This window comes from Apostichopus japonicus, chromosome 8 (genome assembly GCF_037975245.1).
Source record: "Apostichopus japonicus isolate 1M-3 chromosome 8, ASM3797524v1, whole genome shotgun sequence".
In the NCBI taxonomy this organism is placed as follows: domain Eukaryota; kingdom Metazoa; phylum Echinodermata; class Holothuroidea; order Aspidochirotida; family Stichopodidae; genus Apostichopus; species Apostichopus japonicus.
Window position 1 is genome coordinate 23,762,901 of NC_092568.1, and position 13,328 is coordinate 23,776,228.

General features: G+C 36.4%; 2 protein-coding genes across 2 annotated transcripts in view; one reads left to right on the plus strand and one right to left on the minus strand.

Moving 5' to 3' along the window:
* The first annotated feature begins 6 nt into the window (after window positions 1-6).
* Window positions 7-8,295, plus strand: LOC139971152 (uncharacterized). Its single transcript, XM_071977380.1, has 10 exons — window positions 7-141; window positions 593-805; window positions 1,425-1,667; window positions 2,312-2,504; window positions 2,930-3,033; window positions 3,261-3,481; window positions 4,163-4,252; window positions 5,116-5,233; window positions 5,443-6,302; window positions 6,850-8,295. The coding sequence occupies exons 1-10, from the start codon at window positions 33-35 to the stop codon at window positions 6,949-6,951; spliced, it is 2,253 nt and encodes a 750-aa protein (XP_071833481.1). The 5' UTR covers window positions 7-32; the 3' UTR covers window positions 6,952-8,295.
* A 956-nt stretch (window positions 8,296-9,251) lies between these two features.
* Window positions 9,252-13,328, minus strand: part of LOC139971167 (WD repeat-containing protein 26-like) — a 47,452-nt gene continuing 43,375 nt past the window's right edge. The window contains exon 13 of the mRNA XM_071977405.1: window positions 9,252-13,240. Within this exon, the coding sequence (XP_071833506.1) occupies window positions 13,215-13,240 (26 nt within the window). The 3' untranslated portion in view covers window positions 9,252-13,214. The remainder of the gene's footprint in view (window positions 13,241-13,328) is intronic.

Sequence of the window (13,328 nt, forward strand, 5' to 3'; positions counted from 1 at the left end):
TTGGAGTTGTTGTCCATATTGCCTGTTCGATAATGGAACTCGTTAAAACCCAAAGGTATAATGTTGCCAATCGTGTGCTGCATTGGCCGCATAACAGACAAATTGAAGGGCGATATTCGATAGGAAAATACAAGAAGAGAGGTATGTGATAATTAATGATTTTCAATCATTTAAATGACTCATCCATGAATGACTTTCAACCGATAGGGAATGCCACTACGCTGTGGTCCTACAGTATACATTACTAGTGTCCAACGTTAGTCCTAGGCTGGGCCGGGTTCTTAAATTGGTTTCTGAAAATCTGTGATACCACTACAAGGTTATTGTTTAATTTGAGGTTGCAATTAAAGCTCTATATAGTGATCAATGTATTATGATTAGATATGCAGGTGACATTGTGGTAACTGTGTTTTTATGTAAAAATGACAGTTTTGCTTTTGTTAATGAAGTGCAGTAGTGTTCTACAGACCTACTGAACCCTTGAATTTAAAATTGTTGACTTGATTTTAACCCCATTATTGTCATTCTTGTTTAATCTCGTCATTGCTGAGTAGTGAGTACATTTTTCTTCTTTCTCTTCTTCACTTTTAAGGATTTCAACAGGTGTTTGAAGGCCTGAAAAAGTTGACCTGTTACCCACCAGATCACTTTGCATTTCTTCAAGCTGATAATGAAGATGAGTTGGTGCCGTCGTTTTCAGCAGCATTTAGTAACATCAATCCTGACATTCTCGCATCAGCCGATGAAGATGGAATCATGAGGTTCTTTGATACTAGGAAAGCTTTATCAAATGGGTTTGTTTCTGGTAAGACAATGTTTTAGTTTTTTTGCCCAGAATTGATGAAAATCACAAATATGAACTGGTTTTGTAAACAAGCCACTGTGACAGTTAGTGTCTGGAATGTTAGATATAACATCAGCAATATACATCTAAGCGTATAGATTACTCAGAACTGCTTTATATTGCCACTATAGCTGAACCTGGTAAACATAACTTTCAATCAATAGTTGTAAGTTAAATGAGTGTCACTTTTAGGAGATATAGTACACTTAAGATTTGGTTTAGACACACCCACCCATATCTCAAAGTCATACATAGCTATGAAACAGCTGTTGGATAATTTACTGTATAGTACTATACAAAAACTCAGAACAATTTATTTATGATTACTGACAAAGTGTTTGAGTCCAGTAGGCAAATATATGTTTTCACAATAAACAAAGTCTACTTTTGTACATTATACACTAGTTTCAATATTAATTCATTAATATAATATGATTGAAGTAATATCCATCTTAAGGATTCTGAAAGGCTTTAAGTTTGCAAAAATTATGAAACAAATATTCCATTTCTAAACTGTCCTCTCTTTTATGTAAGCCAATAATTCATAACCGTAACTTTTATTACAAATCATTCTTTTCAGGATTTGAAGCTCATGACAATGCAATCTTTGACATTGCCTGGGCTCACAAGGAACCATGGATAGTTACTGCATCAGGTGACCAGTCAGCTGTTTTGTGGGATGCACCCTCCGGCAAAAAGAAAGCAATATTTAAACAACACAGTGGAAGTTTGAAATCAGTGTCTTTTGGTTTCCAAAACAACAACATCTTAGCAACTGGGGCAAGAGATGGAAGTATCATTATCTGGGACACAAGATGCTCTGGTAAGGTCGAGATGGCTTCTTTAGAAATGTGGTAGTCAAATATCTATAAAATATAAACATATCTTTCCAATATTAAAAATGTCACAAATCTTGTTTTGTTCAATTAGTAAAATACATGATACATCAAGATTTTAGGATACCAACTTTAAAAAGCTATGACAATTGCACAATTTTCTCTTGTGTTTATGTCAAATCATACACAATAGTCTTCTCACTAAATTATCATGTTTGCATGGATGATGTAGGCCAAGCTTAAAGATGTAGCTTCACATATGGGAGGATACCTGAAAAAAAGGAATTTATTAGTATTTAAAGGATTCTTTTCCTCAAGGTATTCTCAGATGTAAAAGATAGAAAATAGAAAAGTCAATTTCTCAATGAAGCAAACATCTTATAACAGTGTGGCACCATTGCCATTTAAGAGGGATATAAGACCTGTTTATGTTGTCCTATGGAAAGCCAATATTGTTTCATGTTGTTTATTACAATACGGTCCAGCTACTAATGTTAGAATATATGGTGTTTGCTGGTCTTTGTACTCCTTATATACTATGTTAAACGTCCCATCATTGTTTTAAGTGGACAAGTTCAGAGCTGAACACATTTAACTGCTTTGTGTCTGACTCTTGTATTATTCATGACAGAGAGCAGAAAGAATCGCCCAGTTCCGATCGCTACCATCACCAAAGCACACGAAGACAAAGACTTAAGCAGAGTAAAACCGAGATGGAGACGAGGAATGTCCAAGGCCATGCTGAACATTAATCCTCTCCAGAGTGTAACCTCCGTCCTGTTTCAATCAGATAACCTGTTGTTATCATCTGGTAGTGCTGATGGGTGAGTAGATTCAAGGAAAATCTCCTCCAGAATAGAAAGAGCGTAACGTTTAATTGCTTTGAATTCAAAGGGATGTAAGGGAACTGCTGAAAAACTATTGCTGTCAAATTTTGGCAATTTTCAAAAATTTTGGCTATTTTCAAATTTGACAGCTTACATTTTTCCCATGGTAATTTTCTCAAGTCTCTGCGACAGTGAAATGTAATCATAACATTTGTAATTGGATTTTGTTTTGAGTTATCCCATAGTCTAGGTCAGTGTTTGTGTTATTGTCAGGGTCTCTGATTCATTATAGCCTAACAGGGCTTTATATGTATTCATAGAAACAAGGCATGTTTTTCAATTCAGAGGGTATTTTTGCAATCACTCAGCATATTTACACGTCTAGTCGATGGAACCAAAGTTTATATATTCTGTTCTTTCAGCATTGTTAAGATGTGGGATGTCAGAGCCTTACCTAAGAAACAGAAGAAGACACCGGACCCATATTATGGATATCACTACGGTGGCAACAGCCAGGGAAAACATGGTCAGTCATTTCGTTTCATTTAAGTTCTAAGAAATCTGTCTGTGTCATCCGCAAGTGTGCTGCCTGTCAGTCTGTGTGGTTTTAAAGGCGGCAAAAATATGTTTTTCTTTTTCTAAATTATTATTATTATTATTAATGCGCAGTTATTTATTATGTTTCCTTACTACTTACAGTAATATTACACTTGTCAGTTTTCTCAGAAGTTAAGATTTCTTTTCATTTTACAGGTTTCTCCTCCTTGACGATAGACTCTTCTCGCAGCAGGTTTTATGCAAACTGCACTGACGGTGTCGTCTATGCATATGATTGCGTGGGTGTACTGAGCGGCCAGCCGGCAGCGAAATATTCCGGTCACGTGAATTCTACGTTTTATGTAAAGAGTCTTCTATCATCTGATGATCACTACCTGCTTAGTGGATCATCGGACTCAAATGCCTATATTTGGAAGGTAAATTCAGCTCCTAACCATTGTCAGTTAATGGAATATTTAAAGCTCAGTAAGACAAAAACAGTTTGCATTGCTATTTGAAAATCCAATCCCAATTTCTTCTTCCTAATTTTAGATGCTGCTTGAAGGTCACTTACTATTGCTTGATAAACTCTTTGTTACTCCAAAAAATCTGTTATATCATCATGTCATTGCGTATGTTCTGACAAAGCTTTTCTCTCCTGTGGAAACTGTTTTGTTAAGATGTCCTTAAAATGTGATAAATTGCTTAGCTGTCAGTTCCTCTTCTTCCTTTTACTTTTGTTTTCTTCTTGTATTTTTTCCCCTTCTTCTCATTGGCATTTGTAAATATAAAAGTAAAACTAAAGATAAGTTGGAAGTAATTTGCCTTAGAAAGTCAGTCAGTCATTCACCTTACTTAGATACTTTCATAATCATAAAGTTTCACCAAATATTAAATAGTCATGTCTTTGCAATCAAAGTTGCTATCAGGTTTTGTATTTTTTTTCACTCAATAGTGAAGCATTTCTTGTAAAAAGTCAGCTATTGACCATCAGAATTGTTTTTCCTTCAATCAGTACTAAATATTTAATCAATTGTGTGATGACAAAATGAAGTAAGAACATCATATCAAAGAAATAATTCAATAATGCTATATACATTATTTCCTGCTTTTCATAGACGGATGAGCCTGACAAACCTCCCATAATCCTTAGCGGTCATAGTGGGGAAGTCACAGCTGTGGCATGGTCTCCAATTGATAAGACAAAGGTATTTGCTACTAATCGTTAAGACAGGTGGAAAAAAAATACATTAAGTTATTCCAATTGATATATAGGGTTAGAAATGTCAATCAGGCTACAAGCCCGGTGAATTCTCTATTAAATGTTTACTTTCATAGCGATGTTTGTGGATTTTGTACTAGTATCAGGTAAGCTTCAGGTAAGACACGTAAGTATCGTCGCTCATAAATTTCAAAACCAGTAAGGTTTCGGGAATTATAGGACATAATTATATTCAAGTGTAAACACTTACAGAGTTACAAGCAGTTTCTATCTGAAGGGTGTTTTCCTAGAGACAATATTTACTTGAAAAGAAGAGGGGGGGGGGGGCATGAGAGGAAAGGAAATGGGAACGAATGGAAGGGCAGAGAGTGGGAGAGGGAATAGGAGCAATGGAAATGGAAAAAAGGTTGTTCCTTGACAGGAGTATGACTCCCAAAGACTGCGGACAATCATAGGAGTTCACAGAACATAGGAACGTACAATTTATTATTCGGGTAAACAATTTGACAGGGAAAAGAGCGTTAGGGCTTTACAGGGACTTAAAACAAATCTAGCAGTAAAATGTATCCATGTTCAACAGTGTTTCACAAGCAGCTCTGAGTACAATCACCAGGGTGTTGTTCATTCCTTTTAATGGCAGACTTTTCATGCTTTACTTATCCTTTTCAGTGGCAGCATATCGAAAGACTTTGACATATAAAGCTTTATAGCAAAATTGGCACCTAACCTTAGCAAAACAGTTCTACAGATTGTCTAGCTTCATACTTGAGATTCTACCACGTAATGTTGGATAAGGTTGAATTTACGTCTGACCCCTGATATTTTTTCTGTTGACCTTTGCTCTTATAGGTCGTGACCTGTGCTGATGACTGTACCATGAGAATCTGGAGGATGAAACAAGAAGGTGTGAAAGAGGAAGAACGTCCAATTGGAGAAGCAAAGTGGGAGCAACCATCCTCAGAAGAAGGTAAAGCTACAGTATTGTGCTTCATGTTTTTTTTATTTTCTTTTTGTTAACACCATCCCACAATGAAAACATGGAAATGACTGACCTATTTATTGGAAACTTGTACCAAAAGTATTAAAGTAGTGATTCCCATTTACTCTTATCCTTTCACATTAATGATAACTTATTATTTCTTTTATTTCTTATTTCTTTTATCGATTAATCATCAGAATGTTTGGCACAGAGTGAAACTAGAACACTGGAACCCCCTGAAACAATGAGAGAATCAACAACAGCAAACAATTCGAACTCAAAGGAAACCGGTACAACTTTGCAGTCAAAAGAGACTGGAAAGGGGAAATTTAATCTAAAGGCCTGGGCAACGCCACCGACTAATAACAAAAGCAACAGAAATGAGAATGGCAAAGAACAGAGTGATGAGCCCAAGGATAGGAAGGAAGTATTACAGAATTCAGAGAGGATAAGCAAAGATAAAAGTCCCCTCAAGGACTCCGTAGAATGCGATGTCACGAAGACTACATCTAGTCCAACAACTCCGAGAATGTCTGTCGCCAAGGAAACCTACTGTAAGAGGAGAGGGAAAAGGCTGTCAAGTTTAAAAGATTGGATAAACAGGACAGACAGTGAAAACAGCAGATTAATGAGTACTGGATCTAATGATGATACTAGAAGTGGTGAAAGTAGATCTGAGAGTGTGTTAGATGTACACCAAAGAGTGACACACTTAACACAAGCAGAACATAAAGCTGAATCGAAAAATGATAAGGAAAATAAACTACCAAATAAGGAACAGAAAGAGAATCATATATTTAGGCTAGTAAGACCAGATAAAGAAGACAAAATAAAAGGAAGTACCCAGAGCATAGTTGGTGGAAGAGACAATCCACAAGACGGAAAGGAATTATCCATTGAAAGAACTTCCACGTGTAAACAAGAGATTAATGTGCGAGATATCCAGGATAAAGTGGAAAAGAAGAGGGGAGGGGAAGGAGTTGCCCTTCGGAATAAAGGGAACAGAGCAGGTTCGAGTAGTGAGGAAGTTCAAGAAGAACATAGCAACACTCCAAAGGTAAGGAAATTGTAACTGAAAGAGAGTAGGTCTAGGCCTAACTGATTTTACTGGTGTTCAGATATGTTCAGTTTTATAGAAATATTTACCTCAAATATTCATATGATTTATGATAAACATATTTACATATCGCCTACATGGTGAAAATGAGTGATTAAAAGTTGTGATAGCAATGATTATCGGTAAAACTTATGTGACTTATGAAATTACCTTTGTTTGGCAATGATTTTGAGGCAAGAAAACTGTATAGAGATGATGTCAAAGGTCATTAACAATTGCTCTCCATTTCAGACCACATAGCGTTAGACCGGCTAAAAAGGCTGTCAGTTAATTTTAAACTGTTCATATTCAATAGTCGGTTAAACAGCGAACATTGTCAGAGGACAGTTTAATACTGCATTCAATTGATGGAGGTGAATTAACTCCAGGAACAGTTATATCACCTTTTCACTCCTGACAATGCCTCAAAATTACAAAATTTCAAATTCACTATCCTTTCTGTTTTTGAAAGTTGTTTAACCTGTGTGTTTGACCTATCTCATTCCAGGTTAGAGTCTCGAAACGCCGTAAAGGTGACCAAATATTTGACTACTTTCAGCCGTTGAAGAGACAGAGAACAGATTCCCCATCACAATCTCCAGAGACATAATATGTGGAGCAGCGATGACAGTCCAGTCAACTTTCAGCTAAATCACTATCAGTTTAATCTCATCCATTGAAGACTCACCCCAAACCGCATGCAGCTATCAGAAAAAGTTAACTTTCTGTTGCTTGCAAGTGACAATTTGTTCGTGTGGCTACAAAATGCAGAAAGTAATGAAACGTGATACCTTATTATCTTTAGCTGGACCTGAGATGTCCATCGCTGTATCGTTTATACACTGTGCTGTGTGTATTGACCGCAGCTGTATGTACTGACTGTACACTAGTGTCCAATTATCTACGGTAGCAAGCTTTGTGTGTATTTTCTGGGATCGATGGTGGTGTCTAACACTTCTGTTACACCTCATTAGAAAGTAGGTCAGATTACCGGCATTAGACGTTTCTTTTTGCGCAAGTCTTCACACCCTTTAAAGTCTGCTTTACTTTCACACTTTCTCTAGGGTTGTGATTACAGAATAGATGGAGCCCCCCTCCCCCCTTAATAAATCATAAATTATTCCTGAACACATTGTAGCAACTTTTCATGCTTTTTCCTGTCCTGTAGAACCATGCCTCCCTAAACTATGGGTACAAGCCCAAAAGACAAGTCGCCAAACTCATATCGTGGGTTGTGAGATGGGTTGCAGAAGAAAAGTTATTTGTAAACAATGTTTTTGAGAGAGTCTGACCAATAAAATGTTTCCATATTTGTCAAAAGGTGATTTCTTTCCCAAGTTTTTGATAAATGTTTAACTTCCATTTTAATATGCAATCAATTGCAATCAAATTAGTCAATGTGCAGTTTTATCATCAGTCACCATTGTTAGGTGATTTTTAGACCATAAAAAATTAATGGGTCAATTACTCTGAGGTAGTTTATCAAGTAGGGCTATAGAATCTTCCAGCAACATACAGCATTAAGAAACACCCACAAACAACATCGACCATATCAAAAACAAATTCTTTATGTCAAAATTGATCAACTTTTTGCAAAGAAAGTGAAAATAATCCTGGAGTGAAATGGAAATTTCTATACCTTTCCTGTCATGTACACGATGATACTAACAGATTGAACGACTTTACCTGACCGCATTGTGCCTATCTTTATAGCCTTAGATTGGATATTACCTGAAATTACAGTTGAAGAGCCTGTGATTAAGTAACATCATTATATACTAGTTCCAATTGCTCAAGTGGAAACATGCCACCCTTGCAGCAAAGTACTTCCCTGTTTGGAAACAATGTCACATAAAATGATGTGCAAAATATGTTAAAAGCAATATCTTAATTGATGTTTTGAATTTTATACAATGTTGATAAATGATTTTAAAATACAAATTGTGACATACAACTGTTGTAGATCTTATTTTTGGACTTTCTCACAATTATGTGTAAAGAAGGAGTGCTTTGAGAGTTTGAGCCAACATATTCAGCCTTTGGGAATTTTTCAAACACAGACTACAAAATGTATTTTTAGGATGAATGTACTTGAACATAACTACAGTATGTGCATGAATGAGAAGATCCCTCGCAACCCACTTTTTGTTACAATAAGCTGCTAGAGGAATTCAACCCGTATATGTGGTAATTTTTAATACATGAGCACATATCATATTTAACTTCATGTCATGCTGCATCTTAAAGTAATGCTCTGCTCTGGGAGGAATCTAACTTCCAGTCAGTACTTTTCTTCTGTTCATGAGACTGGTGTTGTAACCTGCAACATTTGCTCACAATGGAAGTGCAAAGGCGGGGGGATTGCAGTGGGGGATTGCAGTGGGGGGGGGGGGTTGGTTGCTAGACATGGTGCATGTGTAATATTTTAAAAAATTACTTAGATGTGTAATACATGAAATGATGTTGCAATAAGACCAGCCGTCACTTTGTTCAGCTTCACATGTAATTGTCATAGATTTCTTTGCTAATGTAAAAGCAAGATACTACATCAATGATTTTCTAATGGTGAACACCAGACAATAATTCCTGTCATGAATCAAGTCATGTGATACTGATGTCAAAGGTCACTTGAGGAAAATTCCATAATTCTAGCATTTAGACAGGACTTGAAAATCTTTAAACCAACCAATTAAAATATCTTTGGAGAATAATATGATCACCAAAGGTTTTTCAGTGATCTTCAAAATAAATATTGTTTCCTCCAGTTCTCAAAGAAATTTGAGAGTCGGAATCCTAATAATGATGGAAAAGTCCTTTCAATTTTAGCACACTCAGTGTGATATCAAACTTAATCCTCTGGTATATGACACACACACAAAAAAACAGAAAGAAAGACAAAGCAACAAGAAATTAGAGTTTAAAACAATTTTTCCATTTTTATTTTATGCAAATCCATCCATAATACAATACTGTACTAGACCATTATCTACTGCTCTCTACATATATCATGCAAGTCTCCAAACAATGGATCCTTGTCTCTCAAAGAAATAAAAACACATGATGGCAGCATCAACACAAAAAAGACAAACAAAATGGTACCTGGACAAGTACTTCGTTTAGACACATGGCCCAAAAAATTAACTTTGGAATCTCTAAGAGCTAATTTTCATGTTTGCAAAACCTCCAGTACCTTACAGTTTTATGTAGTGTCTCATAGTGAAATCTCCAAATCTCATGTGTTGGATTCTTAAACCAGTAAGACAAAATCAAAGTAGATTTGATATGGGGTTGCGGATATTTTTATTAAAATAAATGAGTTTTAATTATTATTTGACTTCCTAATGTTTTTCAAAAAATCTTCATATTTTCAGGTTTTGGGGGGTAAATCTCCAAGATTACACCATTTGTATTTTGCAGGTTGGGGGATGTAATGACCGAGTCACTGAATCCACAAAATGCCAGGACTTGAGACACTTTTCCTCCCAGAGAGATAGTAAAGTGACTTGAATCACTGACTCGACTCGAGTTAGGAAACTTTACTGGTTGTGGCTCAGCATGAACATAAAAGTAATTGTTTTCAATGATGTTGGTAAATTTTAAGATGCTACTGGATCTTAACTAAAACTCCATGAAAACACTAGCTCATCAGCTTTACTAGTCGAGTTTCATTACATGTAATGACGTAAAAAAGGCAAGGTTTGAAGTTTCCCAGTCTGCTCGTGGCGAGGGGCTTCAGTGTTGCCTCTATATATGCTAGATAGTTCAATAATGGTCACTCATGCTCAGATTTCAACAAGCACTTAATTATAGCGATCCTCAAAGCCTTGAGCAGTATTGAGACATATAATATCTGATTGCACCCTTTCTCTGTGTCTGGAAATAACATGGAGTGTCACAACTTCTAGCAAAGTACATTTTTGAAATATATAAAACTTCTAGTAATTTTTTAGTGTGCTAAAATTTGGGCCAATACTGACGACCTTCAACACGAATATGAAAATAGCACAGGCAACAAAGTTTTGAAAATCTTATCAAATTTCATTAACTAATCACACCTTAACCATCACTCCTTATTGGTCCTTTGGTTACAAAAACAATCTAGGAAGTGTCTTAATTTGATCAATTATTTTCAGTAACACTTGGTGGGTTATATAAAATTCTTAACCAAGTACAAAATGACGGTTAAAATTCTAAAAATCGTAAAGACAATCTGTATTCTTGCTAATGAATCAGTAATTCTATTCCTGTTTGGAGGAATTCACTCACTTCACTAGCAATCACCTGCATATTTAAGCAACTGAGGCTAACAAAAGGATCTCCACAGAACATGCACATGAGTATTAACCTGGGTATTATATTCAACGGCATGGACCGTGCTTGAGCACAGAGGATAACGAAACCGAGGCTAATGAAACTGCTACCGAAACAGGCCGATATGCTAATGAAACTGAGGCTAACAAACAGAAATTCACCGTACATGCACATGACTAACCTGGTTATTAAATACACCGGCATGGACATTGCTTGAGCACAGAGGATAACGAAACCGAGGCTAATGAAACTGCTACCGAAACAGGCCGATATGCTAATGAAACTGAGGCTAACAAACAGAAATTCACCGTACATGCACATGACTAACCTGGTTATTAAATACACCGGCATGGACATTGCTTGAGCACAGAGGATAACGAAACCGAGGCTAATGAAACTGCTACCGAAACAGGCCGATATGCTAATGAAACTGAGGCTAACAAACAGAAATCTACAATACATGCATATGAGTAACCTGGGTATTAAATACACCGGCATGGACTGTGCCTAGAGCACAGAGGAAGACCAAAGGCAGAGGAAAAGAGCTTCCATTAAAGTGTTTGTGGTAATTACAATATAGCCCTAAGAGTGCATCGCAACATAGGTGAATAAAATCTCTGATGTAGGAAATATCTCCTCTACAAAAAATTAAGCTGATATGCTACGAAGCAACATTCTGTCGTTGAGAGGACTATTCAGTCATGCAAAAGTCCACGTGGATTAGTATTTATTTTGCGAAACAAGGTCAAAGAGATAGACGACCCTGGATAGATGAGACTGTGTGTCTGATACCTATTGAACTCACAGAGATGATCTTATAGGAGCTACAGTTACCATTGCATAGCTAACACAAATTTGCAAAGCAAATTTTGTAAACTCAAGTTTAAAACTTTGCAGCTCTCTGTTACAAACACTAATAACATGATTGTATCAGAAACGGATGTCATTCCTGTGCCAACATGAAAAGGACTTGATGGAGTTGAGTTTTAAGATTTTGCCAACCAACACAACACAGTGATATAAATGAAATCCTTGACTTGAGTTGAGTTGAGTCAGGAAGTTTTTAGGGATGATTCAACATGAGTGGCAAATGGAGTGACTCAATGGAAATAATCCAAAATATCCGACACTAACATCTAAAATGCTCTCATCTTTTGTATCAAATGAGCAAAACAAATGATGAAGCCTTGGTAAATTTTCATAAGTCTGTAAAGTATGGTAAGATTTGACAGCTTAACCATGTAACATATATTACAATCAATCTTGATTCCACTAGTCATTTGGATAATAGGTTGGTACATCATTCCTTTCATCCTTGCTTGTGTAATGCCATTTAGTAAATAAGTCCAATAGCTTGTTCCCTATGTGATTTGGGTTTCAAAGCCAGTCAAGCAGGCCATTTGTGTGCAGTTTTTGGGTGTATTTACCAAACAATATCAAATGTTTCTTATTACAGTCTAAACCACTATCACCAAGGTAATACCCCCCCCCCCCCCCACTCCCCCATATGAGGAAGAGGTGGAGCTAATGAAGGGGAGAACTGATGGAACTATTCACAGAAATTAGATATTGGAGTAAAGCACCCTTCTTGTCACTCTGAAACAGCTGATTTCTTGATGTACAAGTTATTAAGTACTTAAGAGGTTAGAAACTCAAATAAAGAACTGGTTTACTACCATCAACTAGCTTTTGATCTAGGTTAAAATTGTCTAACTTTAAACATAAAACTTCCCAGAGATATAAATCAAATCAGATAAAGATTTAGAATCCCCGAAAATGAATGAAAGATATTTAAGGAAACAATCCCTTCTCCCCAGTTTCTGAAAAACGGGGAAAAAAAGAAAAGGAAAAAAAAAAACGGATCTGTCTTCAAGTAACATATTTTTTACATTACTTTGATTCCAATCAAAACTGAGATTAAAACTTGATGAAATTTAATTTTAATTACATAGTTAATCCAAGATTAGGACAACTTCAGTATTTCAAGCCACCACACATATATCTCGATTCAATTTTCTCAATTTTCTTCATAAAACAGGCCACCTCCTTTTCATTCTTTTAGGAGCAGTCTTCATCCTCCACTGTTCCTCTTCAGATCAATCTCTCTCTCGGGATTAGAGACTATCTCCATCTCAGTATCTTCTACTGCTGAAACTCAGACTCAGTTTCTGAGAAGTTCGACTGACCGTACCAATCATTTGATCTTACCTTGGTTTTACCCTTTTCCAAGAGCGGATTGCTTTCAGATCCTTCACAAAGAATTTTCGTTGAGATCTGCCTCATGAAAATACCTTGAACCAGATTTTTGGGCTGGTTTTTCAAACCTTCCATAGAGCAACTGAGCCAGAACTACTTCGGAGTTGCTTCCACGTACACAGACGTCAGATACTGTAAGCTAATTCACTACACAATGCTGCCCTATGAGAATCGCTGAAATCCTACGGCAGATACTCAAGCGAGTCTTTGGTCAGCTTGATACAAAGCTCGGAGACTGGTATCAAGCCACACTTTTTCTTTGACCACTTGATGGAAGAGTTTTGAATGATTTTGGTATCATAGATGTCAGACTTCCGTGCTGTTCTCTGAACCTGACAAGAAAAAAAATTACTTAAAATTTCTGTTACTGTAATAAATTTGTCAATCCAATTGTCATAATGATTGTAATGATTTGTTGCC